This window comes from Mustela putorius, unplaced genomic scaffold, assembly GCF_011764305.1.
Source record: "Mustela putorius furo isolate JIRA1106 unplaced genomic scaffold, ASM1176430v1.1 tig00000129_pilon_pilon_pilon, whole genome shotgun sequence".
In the NCBI taxonomy this organism is placed as follows: Eukaryota; Metazoa; Chordata; class Mammalia; order Carnivora; family Mustelidae; genus Mustela; species Mustela putorius.
In genome coordinates this window covers 5,976,644-5,997,835 of record NW_025421290.1, presented here as the reverse complement: position 1 = coordinate 5,997,835, position 21,192 = coordinate 5,976,644, and the positions used below count along the sequence as shown (strand labels likewise).

General features: G+C 43.9%; 1 protein-coding gene across 2 annotated transcripts in view; it reads left to right on the top strand.

The window, feature by feature from the left end:
- Positions 1–211: 211 nt before the first annotated feature.
- Positions 212–21,192, top strand: part of PYGL (glycogen phosphorylase L) — a 40,991-nt gene continuing 20,010 nt past the window's right edge. The window contains exons 1-5 of one of the 2 annotated variants that reach the window (XM_004738765.3): positions 212–744; positions 5,597–5,698; positions 8,585–8,663; positions 12,696–12,799; positions 18,365–18,496. In XM_004738765.3, coding sequence (XP_004738822.1) covers positions 502–744; positions 5,597–5,698; positions 8,585–8,663; positions 12,696–12,799; positions 18,365–18,496 — 660 coding nt within the window. In that variant the 5' untranslated portion in view covers positions 212–501. The remainder of the gene's footprint in view (positions 745–5,596; positions 5,699–8,584; positions 8,664–12,695; positions 12,800–18,364; positions 18,497–21,192) is intronic. The other variant, XM_045069347.1, reaches the window with a different exon arrangement.

Genomic DNA, 21,192 nt, shown 5'->3' with positions numbered 1-21,192 from the left:
GACAAAGGTCTGCCCGTGGTCCACACACACACATCCTCCAGTGTGGGAGCATCTCCAGCGGGTGGCCAGGACCAGCGCCGCCCTCCGGGACTCGCGGATCCGGAAGCTGGTCGCCGAGTGGCTACGTGACGGGCCGTAGGTGCCACCTCGGACGGCCCAGGGGACTCAGCCCAGCCTCCGGAGGGACGGTCCCTGCGGGAGGGGTTCCCGGCCCCCCTCTCCGCCCCAGCCCCGCGCGGCGGGCACGCAGACTCCGGCCGCCCGGGGTCCCACGCGTGCGCCCCGCGCCCCCCGCAGGCCCCACCCCGGCGGCCGCAGAGTCCGGGGCGGGCCAGGCCCTCCTTCCGCCCCCCAGGCCCGAGAGCTGGAGCCCCGGGCGGCGCCGCGCCCAGGGGCGGACCCCAAACTTTCCTCCCACTCAAAAGCGGCCGCAGCCCGCTCCGCCCTGCCTCAGCTCCTCGGCCGCTAGACCCGCTCGCCGCGCTGCCCGCCGCCGCCGCCATGGCCAAGCCCCTGACCGACCAGGAGAAGCGGCGGCAGATCAGCATCCGCGGCATCGTGGGCGTGGAGAACGTGGCCGAGCTGAAGAAGGGCTTCAACCGCCACCTGCACTTCACGCTGGTCAAGGACCGCAACGTGGCCACCCCCCGCGACTACTTCTTCGCGCTGGCGCACACGGTGCGCGACCACCTGGTGGGGCGCTGGATCCGCACGCAGCAGTACTACTACGAGAAGTGCCCCAAGGTACGGCCGGGCGGGAGGTGGCCCCGGAGTGGCCCTCCTCGCCGCGCCCTTGTCCGCACCGCGCTCCCCGCGGGGAAGTGACCCCGGAGTCCGGCTGGACGGGTGGGGTGGGGGGCGCCCAGGGGACGGCGCTGCGCCGCTCCGCCAGCCCCGGACCCACCCGAGTCGCCGCGCCCTGGGCTCCCGCGGCAGCCGGGGAGTGGGCGTCCGGGCCTCCCTCCTCTGTCCGCTGATTTCCCAAACTTGGGAGCATCCACATTAGCATTTAATGGGAAGTGTTAATGGGAGAGCGCCTCCTGGGTGAAAGCCAGGCACGGTTCTAGGCCCCGAGCAAAACTGACGAAAGCCATGCTCTGGCTAAGTTTAATGTTTAGGGAAGGGAGACGATCACAGACGCCCGTCAAAAGGTCATAAGAGCGGGGACTCGGGATAGGGCGGGGGGAGTGGAGAGGAGGCAGAAGAGTCGAAGGAGCGTGCCTCACTGCCCCTAGGTCCTTTGGAGGGGCTGACCTGGGGGGATCCGTGGATGACCTGGGTTCTGAGAGAGGTGAAGAGGGAGGAGCAGAGGTCCCGCCCCACTGTCAGAACTCCGCCCAGTCACGCCCACCAGTTCCGAGTAGTGGGGTGTGGAGCTCCAGCACTTCCTTGTTTCCTGCGGGGATGGAGGTGGAGGGCCAGGCGGTTCTCTGACTCTAAGCCCTACCCCAGAAGCTGCTGGGGAAGACTGTGCCTGACCACCCTTATCCATGGCGCAGGGGCTTATCCAAGACGCAAGATTCCTTAGAGAGCTTTTGGGCGCACAGAGGGGCACCATTTCCACCTGGCGAATGTCGGAAGATTAGGGGAGTGCGGGGGTGGGGTGGTTGGAAAGGATCTGGCAGGGAGAAGCATTGTGTTGTGCAGAGAGAGAGGGGTGTGAATATGTATTGGGAGAGAAAACCGGACAGACTGGCTGGGGGCGTACTGAAAAGGGTGAATGGAAAACAGCATGGAGGTTCCTCAAAATGTTGAAAATAGAACTGCCCTATGACCCAGCAATTGCACTATTGGGTATTTACCCTAAAGATACAAATGTAGTGATCCAAAGGGACACATGCACCCGAATGTTTATAGCAGCAATGTCCACAATAGCCAAACTATGGAAAGAACCTAGATGTCCATCAACAGATGAATGGATCAAGAAGATGTGGTATATATACACAATGGAATACTATGCAGCCATCAAAAGAAATGAAATCTTGCCATTTGCAACAACATGGATGGAACTAGAGCGTATCATGCTTAGCGAAATAAGTCAAGCAGAGAAAGACAACTATCATATGATCTCCCTGATATGAGGAAGTGGTGATGCAACATGGAGGCTTAAGTGGGTAGAAGAATAAATGAAACAAGATGGGATTGGGAGGGAGACAAACCATAAGTGACTCTTAATCTCACAAAACAAACTGAGGGTTGCCGGGGGGAGGGGGTTTGGGAGAAGGGGGTGGGATTATGGACATTGGGGAGGGTATGTGATTTGGTGAGTGCTGTGAAGTGTGTAAACCTGGTGATTCACAGACCTGTACCCCTGGGGATAAAAATATATGTTTATAAAAATAAAAAAAATTTAATAAATTACAAAAAAAAAAAAAAAAAAAAAGGGTGAAGGAGGCAGTGGGGAATGCATATAAACGTCTATTAGGAATATTTTTAATATGTAAAAACATGGGGGAAAAAAAGACTAGTCCAAAGAACCCATGAGCAAAAGAAAGTAAATACTTGTAATAAGAAACTGCAGCTGTTACAAAGCTTTCAAATACTTCCACACCCTGGAAGCCTAGATCTCTACCCAAAGGTGGCAGCTGCTAAAATAGAACCTTAGAAATCACTTGGTGTGTACTTATGTCTACTGTACTTTTTTTATTTGCATAGGAGGGGCCGCACCTCCCATTAAATAAAATTTTTAAAGTTTTTTTTTATTTTTAAAAAATATATATATATTTATTTATTTGACAGAGAGAGACACAGCAAGAGAGGGAACACAAGCAGGGGAGTGGGAGAGGGAGAAGCAGGCTTCCCGCTGATTAGGGAGCGGGTTGGGGGGCTCCATCCCAGGACCCTGGGATCATGACCTGAGAGGAAGGTAGATACTTAAGGACTGAGCCAGCTAGGTACCCCTGTTTTAAGTTTTTAAACTGGAGAGTGAGATGATGAGCATATTTTAGAACCTAGCCTTTCCCAACACACACACACACACACCCCTCCATAGCCTTTAGCACTACAGAATACACTCACCTTGTGTGTTTCTCCTCCCTTGGCTTATCTGGTGCTTTACTGTTCTCCAGTCCTCTGGCTAGTTTCCCACTGGACAGCACTTTCCTGCCTCAGCTCAGGTATAAACCAAATATTCTGATGGGGATAGGCTGGGGATACCACAGTGAACGAAATTCATTCCACACTTTAATAAAATATCTCTACTGTGGCAGTTGTTCCCCTAAGCAGAAGGTTCCTGCCTTCATTAGAACACAGCAGAGCCAGTAAGTGTCTCCCCTGCTCTCCATACAGATGAACCCCTAATCTGGACCTTTGGCCTGGATTCCTTTTCAGATTCCTGCATTTCTGAGTGCTCAGTGAACATACCTAGACCTCTCCCTGTTTCTTCAAACTCAGGTCATCATCTGCATCCTGGCTATCTTCTGTATGTAATTCTAATGGCATTGCCAACCTGTCACCCAGTTGCAGAACTTTGGTCTCACCTTTGATTTCCTCCTGTATCCCCCATTCAGCACATTGCCAAAGTCCGTTGGTTCCCATGGGTTCTCTTGAAATTACCCACTCCTGCATTCTCCCTTCTCTGCGCTGGAAGCCTAGGCTACTGGTGTATGAAGTAGACCTCTGCATCGTTACCTTGCTTCCCATGAGTGTAAAGCTGGCAGCGTGCGGCTGGATATGGCTAGCTCTTGTGCTTCATTTAGCCAGGAACACGCCTTTAAGCAGTTAAAATTTCAGTGCCTTCGAGCAGGACACATATACCCCAGTGGCCCAGGACTCGTTGTTTCATGTGATTCTCATTACACATTTATTTTCTCTGTCTGGCTCCTGAAGGCATTTGGGTATGCAATCCCATCTCATTCTGTGTGCTGTAGCCAGTTAAACTTCCTAAAGCAACACATCTTGCCCTCTGTTCAAATATGGCACCCACTGCCTGTCACAGTCCTGGAGTTCAGGTGAACGGATCCCTCCTATCCTACCTCCCATTACCCTCCTGGGCTCACCTTGCTCTCCCACCAAAATGATCTGCTGTCCCTGTCCATGCCCTTGCCTCCCCACATCTGGGCCTCTGCCCACAATGCACCTGTCACTTGGGATGCCACCCCCCACCACCATGTGTCTCCATGCTCAACTCTTGACTGTCCTGCAAGTTACAGTTGTGTTGTCACCTGTTCATAGATCTTCCCAGAAACATCTGGGTCTTCTGGTTGATGCTAGGACTAAATATAACATTTTAAAATATTGGTTATTGTTATGTCTTCTTTATAAGCCTTTCAAAAATGTCCACTCTATAGAAAATTTACATAAAATATCAGTAGTAATAGTAGTACATGCATATAATTATAAGGTGTATTGGAGATGTTCAAATATTTTGCTACCAGTAATATGTTTTAAGTGTTTAGAGACCTCTGACTAAGAGGATCAGTTTTTCAAGATTTTCAAGTTTTATCCCCAAATGTGAGGTGAGGTTCCCCCCAAAAAAATTACTTAAGGGAAAATAGGAAATCACCTTAAATTCATGTGCTTATGAAGTCTGCTGTGTAATGAGGTGCTTACTCAATAACTTTATTTTAAGCAACAACATTTTTTAGGAAGATATTAAAATGTCTGAAGTCTATGCTGATTTTTTTTTTAATTAGTTAAACTTGGGGGCACCTGGGTGGCTCAGTTGGTTAAAGCCTCTGCCTTGGGCTCAGGTCATGATCCCAGGGTCCTGTGATCAAGCCCTGCATGGGGTGGGGACCGGGTGGGGGGGGGTGGTCTCTGCTCAGCAGGGAGCCTGCTTCCTTTTCTCTCTCTGCCTGCCTTTCTACCTACTTGTGATCTCTGCCTAATAAATAAATAAATAAATAAAACCTTTAATTAGTTAAACTTAGATTGTATTTTGAAAGGCTTTAGGCAATTCTGACCTTGGCACCTTTCACTTTCATCTCAAAAAGTGTTTACCTGGCTTTAGGTCAAAGGCAAACAGTTGCTAAGTTGTTAGAGAAATTTCCCACTTAATTAAGGACAAACAGCAGCAAACCTGAGGTAGTCTTTTGTTTTTGACAGACCATGGCCTTTCTAGAATCATTTTATTCTAAAATAATTAACTGTAGTATTACTTGCAGTAATCAGACACACTGGCTAAGTTCTAGCCATTGTGTGCATCTCGAAGGAGTTAATCCTTACATTTCCTGGATGAGTTGAGATGATCACAGTCAACCTCACCTGAATATCATCATATAAATATGCTACAAAATGAGTGATGAGCTGTGACAGTCTGATTTCTCTTTGTCCCAAACATATGCGTAATTCATGAGGCTGTGAACAGGAAGGAAAACACACACACAAAACAGTGAATCTAATTAGTTGGAGGAGTTTGCTGTTCTCTCCCCTGAGATAAAAACTACTTTGCCAAAAGAAAGGTATAAAATGGTTTTTCTCAAAGCCAGCTGTCAGTTTTGCTTGTGTTTAGCCTTTCATCCATCGTTCGGAGTCTCATGTTCAAATGAGACTGTCTTGGTCTGGCCTGTTTGTGTCTTACAGGTGACCTTTTGTGTTTGTATGTTGACAAATAGTGTTGGTCTTACAGCATTCACCTGACCTCTCTTTGTTTCAGAGGGTTTATTACCTCTCTTTGGAATTTTACATGGGCCGAACATTACAGAATACCATGATCAACCTTGGCCTGCAAAATGCCTGTGATGAGGCCATTTACCAGGTACGTTGTCTCTGTATTTCTTTCATTCTCTCCCCTTAAATTTCAAGTTCAATTCAGGAACCTTGAGAATATAACACCAAAAAAAAAAAAAAAAAAAGTGAAAAATTGCTCCTTAGCTACAGCTATTACAATTAGAAATATAAACTAGTGGAGATCTCTGGTTTAAGAAAAACAAAGTTAGAGAACTGGTTTTGCCTCACAAGAATTTTCTTCACTGTCAGTTTTTGACAGCACTCCCCAGCAAATTACATCTTAGGAATTAGCATCTGAACAAGACTTTGGGCTCTTATGTACTTTCATTATTTTTAAAGAATTTTTAAAGATTTTGTTTATTTATTTGACCGAGAAAGACACCTTGAGAGAGGGAACTCAAGCAGGGGGAGTGAGAGAGGCAGAAGCACCTGCTGAGCAGGAAACCCCATGTGGGGCTCAATCCCAGGACTCTGGGATCATGACCTGAGCGGAAGGCAGATGCTTAACGATTGAGCCACCCAGGTGTCCCTTAAATAACTTATTTTTAAATAATCTCTATATCCAGTGTGGAGCTGGAGCTTGTAACCCTGAGATCGAATCACACACTCCACCAACTGAGCCAGCCAAGCCCCCCTCCTATCTAGTTTTAAAAATGATCAAAATTTGACTGTTACTCATGTATCAAGGCAACATGTATAAATAATGAGTTTTTTTTTAATTACATTGACATACTTTCTTTACTGATAACTGAACTGTAAAATATACTTCCTCCTTAAATGAGGAGCTCAGGGTCTTAAACTTATTATGCTAATTTGTTTTTATGGAAAGTATTTAACTGTTCTTCTCCCGAACTTCAGGGATCTCCCTGCCAAAAACCAAATAGTTCTTAATCCTTTTCATGGGACTGAAAGGAGGAATGTGTATTTTCAAAGATACATTCTAAATGTGAGACCGTCTAGTCCAAACAGCTCCTTGTCCTTCCCATGGGATTGTCTCGTGTGGCCAGCCGCTGACACGAAGGGCTGGTTTCTTTCATGGCGGTTAGATATTTTCTATGAAAGAATCATTGCAGCTCCCCTCCATGTCCCTGTTCTTTGCTTCCCCTGATAGCATGTGAAAATAAAACACCTCGCCTGGCCTGGCATATAACCAGATGGGTGAAGTAACCTACATCAGCCTCTTCGAGGTTTACAGCCTACTGTAGACTTCCATGTTTAGAACTGAAAAGGTCCTGAGTGTTAGCATTAGCCCTAAAGGGTTTCCAGAGCAGCTGTGTCTTTACCTTACTGTTGTTTGTTCACAGCTACTCGATTTACACAGTGGTGTGATACTTATTACTTAAGCTGCTTCCACATTGTGTTGTAGGCTTGCACAAGGACCCCAATAAACCCTGGTCACCGGAAAGCACATTTGAAAACCCCTTCAGAAATAAACAGAGGCGAGGCCGTTTTTGAACTCTCAGGAGGTTTAGTTATTAAGACTTGTGTGAGAAAGCCACCTTTGGTGGAAGGGTGGGGATCCAAGTAGTTGGCTCTAAGGAAACCCCGGGCATCAGCTTCAAGCATGGTTCTAACTTAATGTGTCTGTTTGTAAATCTGTCAGTTATGTTCCCATTTTTAAAATAGTGTCTAATTTAATGACGTGTCTCACTTTCAGATAAGAATACAGTCATTTTCGCAACAAACCATTGTTAGCCAAGCATGGGCTAGATTACTATCTAGTCAACATAGGGGAGGTCATTTAATTTCTCTAGCCATCAGTTTCCTCATTGTAAGATGAGCAGCCCAAAGGGGTCTCCAGGACCGCTCAGCCCTGACATGAGTTCACACTGGTGCCAACCAGACTCTGGTTGTATGAGCTAAACACTCAGGGGCAGGGAGCTGGCTGGCAACCCATTCTGTCCATCAGCAAGGTCATAGATGTCCATTGGCCTCCCATAGTCTCTTTCCCACTTCAGAAAGAAGTAGAGGATTTTCACCCTTGTCCAGCTGGCCCTCAGGGCTGTTTCCCCGGGGTGTTCTCTGGTCCCAGGCCTCATGGGCAGTGACTCAGTAACTAATTTTGGGTTAACAACCATTGACCCTATGAGTAAATATGTTGTGGTCATGAAAAGATGAACTTTACCCCATCCCAGAAGTCTGACCTCATACTCTTTGATAGTTTTCAAAATCCTTCAGCCCAATTAGTGTCAGTTTGGTGCTAGACCATTCCTGAGGTTTTACCCCTACCGCACCCAAAAAAATAATAATAATTTTAAGAAATAGTAATAGCTAATATTTATTGAGGAATATCTGTTCAGGGTGATTCTAAATGCTTTATTTGTATATGCTCATTTAGTTCATAATAGCCCTAAATCAGGCAGATGCTGTTTTCCTCACTTTCTTAAATAAGAGAGGAGGGGCTCCTGGGTGGCTCAGTGGGTTAAGCCTCTGCCTTTGGCTCAGGTCATGATCCCAGGGTCCTGGGATCAAGCCCCGCATCAGGCTCTCTGCTCGGTGGGGAGCCTGCTTCCTCCTCTCTCTCTCTGCCTGCCTCTCTGCCTACTTGTGATCTCTCTCTGTCAGATAAATAAAATCTTAAAAACAAACAAACAAACAAAACAGAAAAAAAAGAGAGGAGAAGCACAGAGAGATTTATGTGTCCCAGAGTCAGAGAGCTAACTAACAGAACCCAGGATGACCCTTTACAGCACACACTCCTCCCCACGCTGCTGCTGGCCATCTGGTACGGTTCGCAGTGCCGTCTCCAGCATCTGCTGGGGGCCTCTTATGTCAGAACACTGTGAGGGAGCTGACAGAACTGAGTCCCCGCAGGACCCTGGAGGCCCGACCCAGAGACTGAGGAAATGACTGTGCTTCCTGAAGCGCCCTGCATTTGTGCCTGCATCCAATGGTGCTTTCCTTTCATCTCCAGCTTGGGTTGGATATGGAGGAGCTGGAAGAAATCGAGGAGGACGCCGGGCTTGGCAATGGTGGTCTTGGGAGGCTTGCCGGTAAGTGACATCTTGAGGGTGTTATGTGCTGTCTGGCCGGTTGACGGCTCCTTACATGCCCAGTATGACTGTGCTTGGAAGAACCAGACAGGCTCTCTAGGAAGAGTGCAAAGTGTGACCTGGCTTACAGGTATCTTTGTCTTTGAGTTTGCACTGTGGTTTGATCATTTCTACACAAAGAGCAGAGAAGGGAACTTGAACCAAAGAGACATTGCTTAAAACCCTTGGAGACATTGCTTAAAACCCCACAGTTAACCAGCTCCTTCCTGTGCTCTTCAAGGTTTCCCAAGTGGCCCCTTTCCTTCACTGCTGTTTGTCCACAGCTGCTCACTTCACGAACCTGTGAGGGGTGACCTGCGCTATTGTCTTGTGCCCTTGACAGTCTGCTTTCTGATGGACTGGTAGGCAACGGTACACTTACTATATTAGTGGTATGATTTAGTTCATTAATACCTTTTTTTATATGGATGCAATTCGAGTGCTTTATCCAGGAAATGATTTTTCTGCAAATGTAAAGGAAAACGTTAAAAAGCTAATACCAACTGCATTAAATAAAAAATATGCTTCCGGATCTATAATGAACTCCTCAAACTCAACACACACAAAACAGACAATCATATCAAAAAATGGGCAGAAGATATGAACAGAGACTTCTCCAATGAAGACATTCAAATGGCTATCAGACACATGAAAAAATGTTCATCATCACTAGCCATCAGGGAGATTCAAATTAAAACCACATTGAGGTATCACCTTACACCAGTTAGAATGGCCAAAATTAACAAGACAGGAAACAACATGTGTTGGAGGGGATGTGGAGAAGGGGGAACCCTCTTACAGTTGGTGGGAATGCAAGTTGGTGCAGCCTCTTTGGAGAACAGTGTGGAGATTCCTCAAGAAATTAAAAATAGAACTTCCTTATGACCCTGCAATTGCACTCCTGGGTATTTACCCCAAAGATACAGATGTCGTGAAAAGAAGGGCCATCTGTACCCCAATGTTTATTGCAGCAATGGCCACAGTCGCCAAACTGTGGAAAGAACCAAGATGCCCTTCAATGGACGAATACATAAGGAAGATGTGGTCCATATACACTATGGAGTATTATGCCTCCATCAGAAAGGATGAATACCCAACTTTTGTAGCAACATGGACGGGACTGGAGGAGATTATGCTGAGTGAAATAAGTCAAGCAGAGAGTCAATTATATGGTTTCACTTATTTGTGGAGTATAACAAATAGCATGGAGGACATGGGGAGTTAGAGAGGAGAAGGGAGTTGGGGTAAATTGGAAGGGGAGGTGAATCACGAGAGACTATGGACTCTAAAAAACAATCTGAGGGGTTTGAAGTGGCAGGAGGGTGGGATGTTGGGGTACCAGGTGGTGGGTATTATAGAGGGCATGGATTGCATGGAGCACTGGGTGTGGTGAAAAAATAATGAATACTGTTACGCTGAAAATAAATAAAAAATAAATTTAAAAAATTTAAAAAAAAATGCTTCCCTGTGACCAGCCATTCTACTTCCTGATATTTACACTGAAGATATACTCAACACTTGCACAAGGAGGCATGTGAAAAAGTTATTATAGTATTATCTGTTAAGGCAAAGTATTAGAAATAACATGATGCCCCTTGATCTACGAATAGGCAAGTAAGTGTTAGGACATGTATGCTGCAGAAAAATATGCAGTAAAAGAATAAAAACAATAAAATCAATCTGTATGTATATCTCTGGGTAGACCTCTAAGGGGAAAGAAAAAAAAAGCAAGTGGCATTGAAAGGAACACAGTGTGATACTATTTATGTTTTTTAAAAATTAAATATTTTCTGTAAGTAAATCCATAGGGAATAAAGTCTGGAATTTGAAATACTAAACTGCTTCCCCTCACCCTCCCTAGAGAGGAGTGTGAAATTGGGTGTGCTCATCTGTCTGTAATGTTTTAATGTTTTTTACAATGAGGATATATTACTTGTGAAATTTATTTTTTTGTTTTAATTCTAGTATAATTAACATACAGTATACTTGTGTAGTTTAAATTAAATAATTAAAATGTACCACCATACATTTCTTTATCAGATTTCACTCTGAAAAATAATTTATTTCTTCTTCTTCAAGAATGATTTTAATATCTCTAAATTTATGCACACTTTCGAGTTACTGGAAATCCATTTGTGTGTGTTTCATGGTATCTAATCCTTACGTTAGTGGCAGTGTGCATTAACATTGCTATTCGTATTAGAGATACTTACTACCTTGTAACATCAGCCTTTGGGCAGTTCAGTAGGCTTTCCATGAGGCGGTAGGAAGACCAGCAGAACCAGTGGCATACACATCTAAGAATGACAACCAGCTTGCCTTTCATTTATGTAAAGCTCCAGGTTTGTTTGTTGGCTGAGTTAACCCCATTCTGTGCCTGATATTAATGACCTTGCACCTTCAGTTGGCTGATAAGGTCAAAGAGTGAAGTGGTGAACCAGGCTGAGTGATTCTCTTTATATGGCCTCATCTCTGACTGACTGAAAAGGTTGAGACCCCGTTCTGGTCAGGCTTTAAGAATAATTTGATCAGGATCTAGGAAATACAAATGGCCACAGATCTGAGAGAGCAGGAACTAGAGCAGAGTCAGGCCACGTGAGCATAGGGACCAGAAGACCACTGTGAGGTTCCAGTAGTAACTTGACAGCATTGGCCATTGGCCTTTGTGGATTCTGTTTTAGAGCCCACCGTGAATCTAACTCAGCCCATTTCTATGTGATCTGCAAGTGTTCTTTTCCATTTTAGATCCTATTGTGTGTTCCCTCATTCTCTGTATATTTCTCAGTTCCAATTCCTGAGAAGGACAATCAGATTGGTATAACCTCTCACGTAGAATCTGGCCACAATATAGATCCCTGCCTAGCTTTTGTTATTTTTTAAAGATTTTATCTATTTATTTGAGGGAGAGAGATAGTGAGCGAGAGTGGGAAAGAAGGAACAGAGGGAGGAGCAGAACCAGCTGGAGAAGGAGGCTCCCCGCTGAGCAGGGAGCCCAATGAGGGGCTCTATCCCAGGACCCTGAGATCATGACCTGATCCAAAAGCAGACACTCAACCGACTGAGCCACCCAGGCACCCCGTGCAGCCTTTGGATTGGCTGCTCTGGACCGGGGCTTTATCATTAATGCTCTTGGCTACAAGTAACAGAAAATCTAGCAAAAATTGGTTCAACTGACAAGATGTGTGTTATCACTGACTAAACAAAGACTCCAGAATTCAGGCTGCTCCAAGATGAGTTTATTCAACAGCAGGACTCTGGGTCTTTGTGGTTCTTCTGGCTTTCCCCCATGGAAAAAAAGGTGGTAGGAGCAAGGAAATCTTTCAGTGTTACCTAGCAGACTTCCTAGCACCTCTCATTACAGAGGTCATCAGGCATGCCCATGCCAAAACCAATCACTGGTGAAGGAAATAGAATTACTATGATTGGCTTAGACCAAAGCAAGATTCATTTCCTGGCCCAGCCTCCCTGAAGCATATGGCCCCTTGATACCTGAACAACACTGGAATTCCACTGGCCAGAAAAAGAGTCTGCCACAGATGTCTAGCTAGTTGGTTGGGTGGGCCTATGCAAATTAAACTCTCCTGGGGCTATCTTTTCAAGCAGGGGCCACAGAGAGAGCTTGCCTTAGAAAGGGCAGTGTGAGTGACAGACACAATAATGGATGTGTCTGAGGCAGGCCAGCTTCCTTCTCTGTTCTCAGATAAGATGCCAACACATACACAGTGTTATTTCTAAATGGCAAGATAGTCAGTGCTATTTATTTTCTTCTGTATTCGTTTTTGTATTTTCTAACTTCTCTATATAATATTCGTTTTATAATTTTAAAATGTTATTTTTAAACAATACCCACCACACAGCTGTCTCTGTGCTTTAAAATACAAATGTGGGTTTTCAGAAAAAAAAAAGTTTTGTGGCTACCATGTCTTTTAAAGGAAGATGGAATTTGGACTAACCCTGATGACTCTGCCTTTGCCCATGTTTTCTGTGATTCAGCCTGCTTCCTGGATTCCATGGCAACCCTGGGACTTGCAGCCTATGGATATGGCATCCGATATGAATATGGAATCTTCAATCAGAAGATCCAAGATGGATGGCAGGTATGTGAAACGTCTTTCAAAAGTTTGTTATTAAAATACTTCTCCTTTGTAGTATGCTGGGTGATTTATAATTTACAGACATTTAATGTAGAGCTTTTCTAATATTTCTGGCATTTAATCGCCATCACTGAAAACCATCAGTCTAACCCCTTTGGGGTGTGAGGCATGTGAGTTCCCTAAGAGCAGAGAGCCTGCCATTTTCATTCAGCTCCAGATCCAGAAGCACCTCACCTAGTCTGACTCCTGAGAATGCTCTGAAAATGCTTGCCACTGACCCCTGACTGTGGACCACCTGTTATCACAGTAATCAGACCAGACAAATAACTCTCATATGATTTTTATGTAACCAAATTGGATTCTTAGGTATTTGTTTCTTTTATTTTTGGTCATTCTTTGAGCTTACGGTCAGCCCTAGTGGGGAGAGTCTTCCCTGATGCTGAGTGTGATTTAGACTTTCTCTCTCCCTGTCTTTTTCCCCTACACACACCTCATTGACAAAAAGATACTGAATTCGATTTCCAAAAAGCCCACATTCTCTGGGCCCCTCCCACACTTCTGTGAGTCGGTCTGAGAGGGCAGAGAGCTCAGGACTGGATGGGGGCGGCCTAGGCTGGAACTACTCGCAGAGGAGAGGAAGGATGAAAATAAGCTGAGTGTCAACATCATTCTCCTTCCCCTCCCTCAGTATTTTGACACCCTCTGAACCAGGGAAGAAGGAACTAAAAGGTTTGAGGTAATCAAAGAATGTACCAAGGAAAGAGTCTCAGAAGGAGAATACTGAGTACATACCAAAAGGCAAACATTTTGAAAGACAAACTTCCAAATTTTGTTAAGGACCAGTGGATCTTAGGTATCCCTAAATAAATTAGAAGGCAGCATTGCATAGAAAAAAACATGTAACCTCTAACTGAGATCTGTTTTCTAATTTGAGGCCTAACTGCAACTCATTACCCCATGCAGGGTGTTGCTTTAATTAGGCTACCTGACCTGTCTGACCCTCAGCTTTCCTGTCTGCACAATGGAGACACCAGCTTCACGAAACCATTATGAATATATGTAAAATGTCTGGCACACAGATAGTGACTCAGTAAAACATTAATTTTGCCTAAGAAAGGAGCATGATTTAATAAATAGTGGTATTATATAATATTGGTATAGTTATATATTTTATTAATTTTGATGAAATGGGAAGTTGCTTATGTTAGTTGAGAAGACAGGATTTGGAATCATATGGGTGATATGACCTACCCAAAAGAAGCCAAAAAGATAAAGTACTAGGAAAAAAATACTTCGAAGCTTCAACAGTCATTATCTCTGGGAGATAGGGTTACAGGCGACTTTTACTATCTTATATTTCCTCCTCCACATGACTCATATTCCATAAGAAATGTGTATGTTATAATCATAGAAGTTATGAAAACAAAGTAATGGGTTCCCTTCCTTAGTGAAGTAACCTAGAGTTTCAGTGTGAGAAACCCAGGTTAGTGGGCCTTTCCAGGATGACCAACATTCTGACACCATCTGACCAAGCCATACATGATTTCCATTTTCAGTCTTTGAGCGTGTCCTGTGCAGTATTCGTTATACCCCCCACTATTTAAGGATGTCCTTTCTTATCCCTTTACTGTTCTGTGAAAATTTTAAAAGAAACTCAGCAAGCCCATCTCAAAAAATTTCTGTTCAAGTGCGTTTTCCCCAGAATTTAATGCAAGTTCACTCTTTAAAAATCATACCAACATACCTTTGCTACTATTCAGTGGCCTTTAACCCAGGAAACTGTTCTTTTCTCTCCTATCAGACCCAGGTCGTAAAAAAGAGAAACTGCGTGACTTTTGCTTGTCTCCAAAGCTGACCTCACTGGCCACCATCACTACTCTCACTATGACTTGAAACTGAGTCAGAAAAACTCATTTTCTTTACCATATCCATTGTTCACTGAGATGGGATTTTAACATCATACCACTAAAAAAGAAACAATTTCCATTAAAAAAAAGGTATTTTCCAGGAAAGCAGCATGCCTCTTGAGGGAAGGGCACGCCCCCACACACATCAGATACATCATTGCTGAAGAAAATGGCACAAGCTGAGGACTTTTTTTTTCAAGTAGGGCCCACAGCCAACATGGGGCTTGAACTCCTGACCCAAAGGTCAAGAGTTGCCCACTCCACTGACTAAGCCAGCCATGCACCCCCAAGTTCATTAAAGGTTAATGAACTTCTAGTTTTTGAAGTCTCTCTTCAACAAAGATTTACAGAACTAAACTGTTCACTTTCCCCCTAAGGAAAATAATTTCATTGCAAAAATTCTTGACTTAACAAAATTCTTGAACTCTAATGGAGATCGTTGAAACTTTATCAGTAATAGTGTTCTATGAAAATAATTACGCACTGAAAGAAGGACAAAAAGACAATTGCGACAGCCTCGCATTAAAGTTTAACAGTCATATGTGTCTCAGAGTTGAATCAAAGAGTATCTACTAGAGCCCTTCTCTCTCTCGGAACCTGGCCAAGCCCGCTGTAACTAGTCACGCACAATTCACGTTCCCCAGCAAGCTTCTAGTTACCACTGTTCAATTTGTGGGCTTCTCCAGGAAACCATGGGTTTTCAGTTATTTGTACCATCAGAAAGCAATGTTTGTTTGCTCGTAAGTTCTTCATGTCCTATGTATTCCACAGTGGAGGGGAACAGCATTTCTTAGAATTCGGTCAGTAAGAGAGCTCCCTGAGCTGACCTCTGCTTCTGCGCTGGCTGGAGGACAGATGCCATTGAGTTAATTCCTCTAGGGAGGTGCCAAGAGCTGGTGGTCCTCCCTCCCCTGACTGGCACCCTGCTCCCCACTCCACGGACCCACATTGGCTTTGTCTCCGTTCTCTTTCATCTGGGATGTTCAGATCCAGCAGCCCACTTGGATGGAAATGAAAGCTCTTCTCCCATCTTACCCCGCCCTTCACATGGCCCCGCGTGTTAGTACATTCAGGAATCACTGGCTGCACGAAAATCTAAATTTACAGAGTGGTATGTTGATTCATCAGAAGAAAGCAAGGTAGAGAAGACGTTTTTCATCACCCTGCAGCTTCCGTGGATTTACTAAGGGTGGCGGGGTGTCTGTCCTCTGATCTGCTCAGACCAGCTTGTGGTAATGAACCAAGTTTTTCAGTTTACCTGATAAACAAGCTTTGTGAAATCGGGGGAGTTATTATCTGGTTCCTTGCCAAATCAGGAAGAGACTCAAAATAACAGCAAGCTAGGAGTTCTGTCTTCCCACAGAACTTGTTACCCCAGTCAGGTCGAAATCAGCCAGAGCAGCATTTAATGGCATTAAGAGTGATCTGCTGACAGGTGTCCTGTGGCTTTGTGTACCCACAAAAGGGCAAATGCAGCCTCTGACCGGCATAGGAGGGGGCCGGTAGTGGCAAGCCCAGAGGGCAGCAGAAAATGTGTTGTCAGCTCTCCTGTACACCTGGTTTTTGAGAGGAAACCTTTTTCTGCCTCCTTGTCCTGTTTCGTGCCGTATCTTCAGGTGTGTTTTTACAACAATCCTGAGTGCTGAAATGAAGTGTCTTCCTGTTACAGGAAGCAGTGTTCACACCGACCAGCGTTTGAAAACCCCGCACCCGCCCTTGCCTAAGAGCAGTAGAAAGTTCTTTTGTGTCAGGATTTTTTGATCCTCTGTGGATATTCTCATTTATTTGTGTGGAGTTTCTAGTTATTAACACAAGCTAGTGGACTCTGACTTCACCAAAGCTTAACAGCCAGCTGATGAAATTCCACCATTTCCGTGTTAAGTTTTTGTTTTATTTTTTGCTGTTCTCTTTCTGGTTAGATTAGCAGAAGTTTAAATTTTGAGTTGCAGTTACTGACTTTATCACCGTATGTACCTCGCCCTGGGGACTTGTTAAAAATGCAGAATTTCAGACTGCTCCCCAGACTGCCTGATAATCTGCATTTTAACAAGATTGGATCAGCTGATCAGCTCAAACCTCACTGAAACCTTCGCTAGGCTTCCCCCTGCCTGTGAGTCAGCCTCTTGCCTCCCACATCTCTCATCTCTCACTCCCAGATCTACTGTTTACAGATGTTGTTTCTATGAGTCCCCTTTTCATTCACCACTCTCCTGGAACTTAATGTTAATGGGTAGCTCCCTGGCTTTCTGGACAAAAAGTCATGATCAGTGTTGAAATAAATGCATGTGTATTTCCTTGTCTGTCTGTGGACTGCAGTGTTTTCTCTGATATCTCAAAACACAGTAGCTGTGTTTGTCTCCACTCTATGCCCACAGCAGGCATTGCATTCGTATGTAGGTGGTGGTCATAAAACCACCTAAGAATTCATAAACAAAATTTTCTTAAACTAAAGCTATCTTTTCTAAAAGGGGAAAGTGAGAAATCAGATAAGTAAAATAACAAGATTTGGGGTAATCTCTTTCACAAGAGTACTTTGTCCCAAAAGCTCTCACCTCTCCTTTCTTGTCCAAACACAATTGCATTTTTTAACATATATGTAATATTTTAAAGCTTTCACTGATAATGTCTTTACTTTAAAAGTACATTCCCCTCTCCATTGTGTTTTTTTGTTGGTTTTGTTTTGGCATGTTTGTTTATTGCAAACCAAAATTCATTGGAGGTACAGAATAACCGAAATACAAATTATGATTTTAAAATTTTTATGAGAAATATGTGGTTATAAATTAACATAAACATATTGGAAAATGTTGAAATTGTCAATAAAATAAATTCCTTACATATTAGTATATATTATTTTCAAAATGAACCATAATTAATAGTTCATTATCAGATCAAAATTACTAAAGGGATTAAATTAAACAAAGACTATAAAATGTAATAGTGTCTTGTATCTATACAGTTCAGCCAGGGTCCTGGGATTGAGCCCCACATCAGGCTCCCTGGTCAGTGGGGAGAGCCTGCTTTTTCCTCTCCTGCTCCCCTTGCTTGTGCTCTCAGTCTCTCTCTCTCTCCCTCTTTGTCTCTCTCTGTCAAAAAATGAATAAAATTTTAAGAGAGAGAGAGCTTTCTATGAGTGGTATTTCTTAACTGGTCTGTGCATTCTAGGCAAAACAATCTTGACAGAAACCATCATGTAGAAACCTTCAGGTCCAGGTATCCAGCTATAAACGTTCCTAGATGGCCTCTCTCAGTCCCCCGAGCTGGACAGTTGTATTCACAGATGTTAAGACACAGGCCGAGAACCCACACGCCTAACGTCAAAACTCAGCAGTGCCATTTACTATCTGTGTGACTTTGAGCAAGTTCCAATTTCCACTTCTTTAAAAAGGGAAAAATCATAGTTGCATCCTACAGGTTTATGCCATGAGAATGAAATGCAGTGCTATGTATTGACAGGTGTGATTGTTGTTGATTTAGGTTGCAATACCCTAACATAGGTGAACTGCATTCTACAGAATCAATGACCTCTTTTACCAAAACAGTATTTTTGCATTGAGTTAGTCAAAGATATTTTGATTTGATTTGATTTGACTTTTGACTTGAGATAATGGAAGGTCCATATCTCCCGAAAAATAAATTCTCAGCTGTGTCCTTTTTGTAGGTGGAAGAGGCAGATGATTGGCTCAGACATGGAAACCCCTGGGAGAAGGCCCGACCCGAGTTCATGCTGCCCGTGCACTTCTATGGAAAAGTAGAGCACACCACCACTGGGACCAAATGGGTCGACACCCAGGTATTGGAAGTGTTCTCATGCTGAGCATTTTGTACAGTAGAGCACGGGGAATCCACGGCACTGAGGATGATATGCATATGATACTGAGGGTAGTATATTATGTAGTGAAGGACAGAGCTACAGGACGTAGCTCTGTTCCTTCTAGTGAACCCACTCTTGCAAAACAAGGGAGCTGAGACCAAGAGACAAGTGACTTCCCCAAGGTCAAGTGACTTACCAGGGTCATTCTGCAAACAGCTTTATCAGAGATTAATCAATTCTGTAATCCTAGTAGGCTTAGCTCTCTGGTTTTATATAAAGTTTTTGATACCAAGATTAAATAAATGTAAATGTTCTTCCTTACCTTGCTGCCATAGATACCTTTACTTGGGAGTTCTCAGGGGTAAATATTTTAAAACCGAAGTATTTATTGAAAGGATTGAGAAAAATTTTATTTGTTGCAAAGTCAAGAAAAATAATACAAAATGTTGCAAAATGTTTTGTTCTGTGCAGAATCACTTCTAGAGAAATCATGCTGGTGTCAGTCCAAGTGGGCTTACTTCATGGCTGGGTATTTATCTTGCCACCAGATATGAGCGTTACCTTGTTGCTGACCAGTTCACTTCTCAGCACCTCAGTGATGCTGTGTGCTCTGCTGTCTTCTTATTTTGCTGACAAATAACCCCTATTCATTACTAGACTGCCTTGTCCAATCTTTTGGAGGCTCCAGTTGAGATATTTGCTTAATGAATATGATCTCGGGCCGGGAGGGATATGTCACCAGCCATTCTTTAAAAGCTTAAAGTAAACGGTAAAGAGCAAGTTAATATTTTTAGCTGGCAAAGCTGTGAGTGAAATTCAGTACTGCAGTGCTAAATTCATTTGGTTTGAGGATTATGCCCCATGAATATATCCTTTATTTTATTTTAGAAGAACCAAGACCCATTTTATAGTTAACTTTTTAAACTGATAATTTATTCCGCTAATCCGTGTAGAGTGGAAAAATAATACTATTTAAAAATGATTTTTCTATCTGAGGATGAATTTATTCAACATAGGAAATAGCAGAAGCTAAAATAGGTCATTTTGGTATAATAGTAAAAGGCATAAACAAAGACTATAATTTCAAGGTAAGTTTCTCTTTCTCTTTCTCTAAATTTGGTTAAACAAAGAAACACAATTTGAGTTGAAGTTTGTTACAAAGACAGTCAAGAGAGCTGCAAACAAATCAATTGTTAATATGCCTGAAGAATTCACATGTGTATTTGGCATTAAACTAGTATTTGGTATAGGTTTTGGTGTCTAAAACTTCCAGTGACTTTTGAGCTTTTTAACTGTATGCAGTTTACACAACCAGTCCTGAAAATACTCTGTTTACACAAGGTCCCACTGTTGAGCTACCTCGTATTTACAGAGCACCTCTACACATTTTCATAATACATCCAGAAATTCAGTTAGAGACAGTATATTTTTCTGTGCCCACAAAGGCAATGTTACGGGGCAGATGGAATATAAGGTGAGCTGCCCCAAGGCGGGCAACATTTTATGGATTTCTGGAAGCCATCGTGCAAGTCAGCCCCAGGTCTGTAGCTGGTGAGGTCAGAAGGCATGAGGGCCGGCACGGTGTGCACACGCTGGGGGCAGATTCCAATAAACCGAGCAATCCGTTTCATTCGTGTGTCTGCTTAGGTCCTCTGGGAACCAGATACCAGAGAGAATTAGAAGTGTAGGTGTGATATCGGGGGCAAGGCCTGTGAATGACAGAGGGGAGGGGGAGGGGAGGAGGCGTGGCACTTATGAAGAGAAAAGGGGAAAGAGGGAGGTGTCAGGAGGAGCCTCCGCAGGCCCTGGATCCCAGAGCGAGCAGCCCCGCTGATGGGGCCTGAGATTGAAGAGAAAAGTCCTAGCTCTCAAGATCCCACCACACCGGGAGCCTTCCTAAGAAAGCGCAGACTCACCTCAGCAGGACTCCCAAGTGGCAAGTTCTGCCAGACGTTCTCTAAAGGGACATCCAAGCTCTGTGTCTCCCCAGCTTCCTCAGTTACACTTCAAGGATCAGAAGGACAAATCATGTTCAACACCCAGACTCACTCCCACTCTGCAAACACCTTTTCCTGATGGATCACAACGTGCTTTAAAAATCTCCAGAGACCTTTATTTCCCAGTCAGAGGTATTTAAAGAAGGGTGGTTACTTCGTGGTCATGGTACTCAAGGAAGCATGACTGAATTTATGGGATTGACTGACCCAGCTATAATCTTCCCTCGCTCATAATTCAGCAAACCACATTAAAGAGATGAGTGTAGGTTTCAACCCTGCCACTGACTGTGACTGTGGGTAAGTCACTTCTCTCTCCGCCTCATTCCTCTCATGTCTAAAATGAGTGGATTGCACGAATTGATCTCTGGCACCCTCCAGTACAAGCTGTCTGTCATTCCCCTTCCTTTGTGCTTGACGGATGAGGCAGGGAATACGAGTGAGTCTTTTCCCACATAAATTTTAAATTCACAGGCAACACAGTTATCTTCCTGTTCTTCTCTGTCTCCATGACTGTCACAAAGACTGAGCTAGGGTTTCTGAAGCTCACCTCTTAAACCCATCTCAGCTAATTATCAGCTGATTTGTCAGACCACTAAAATAACTCTTCTTCATGCAGCTTTGAAAAATCTCCCATAGCACTTCCAACATCCTCTATAATCTATCTTCATATATTTTCGT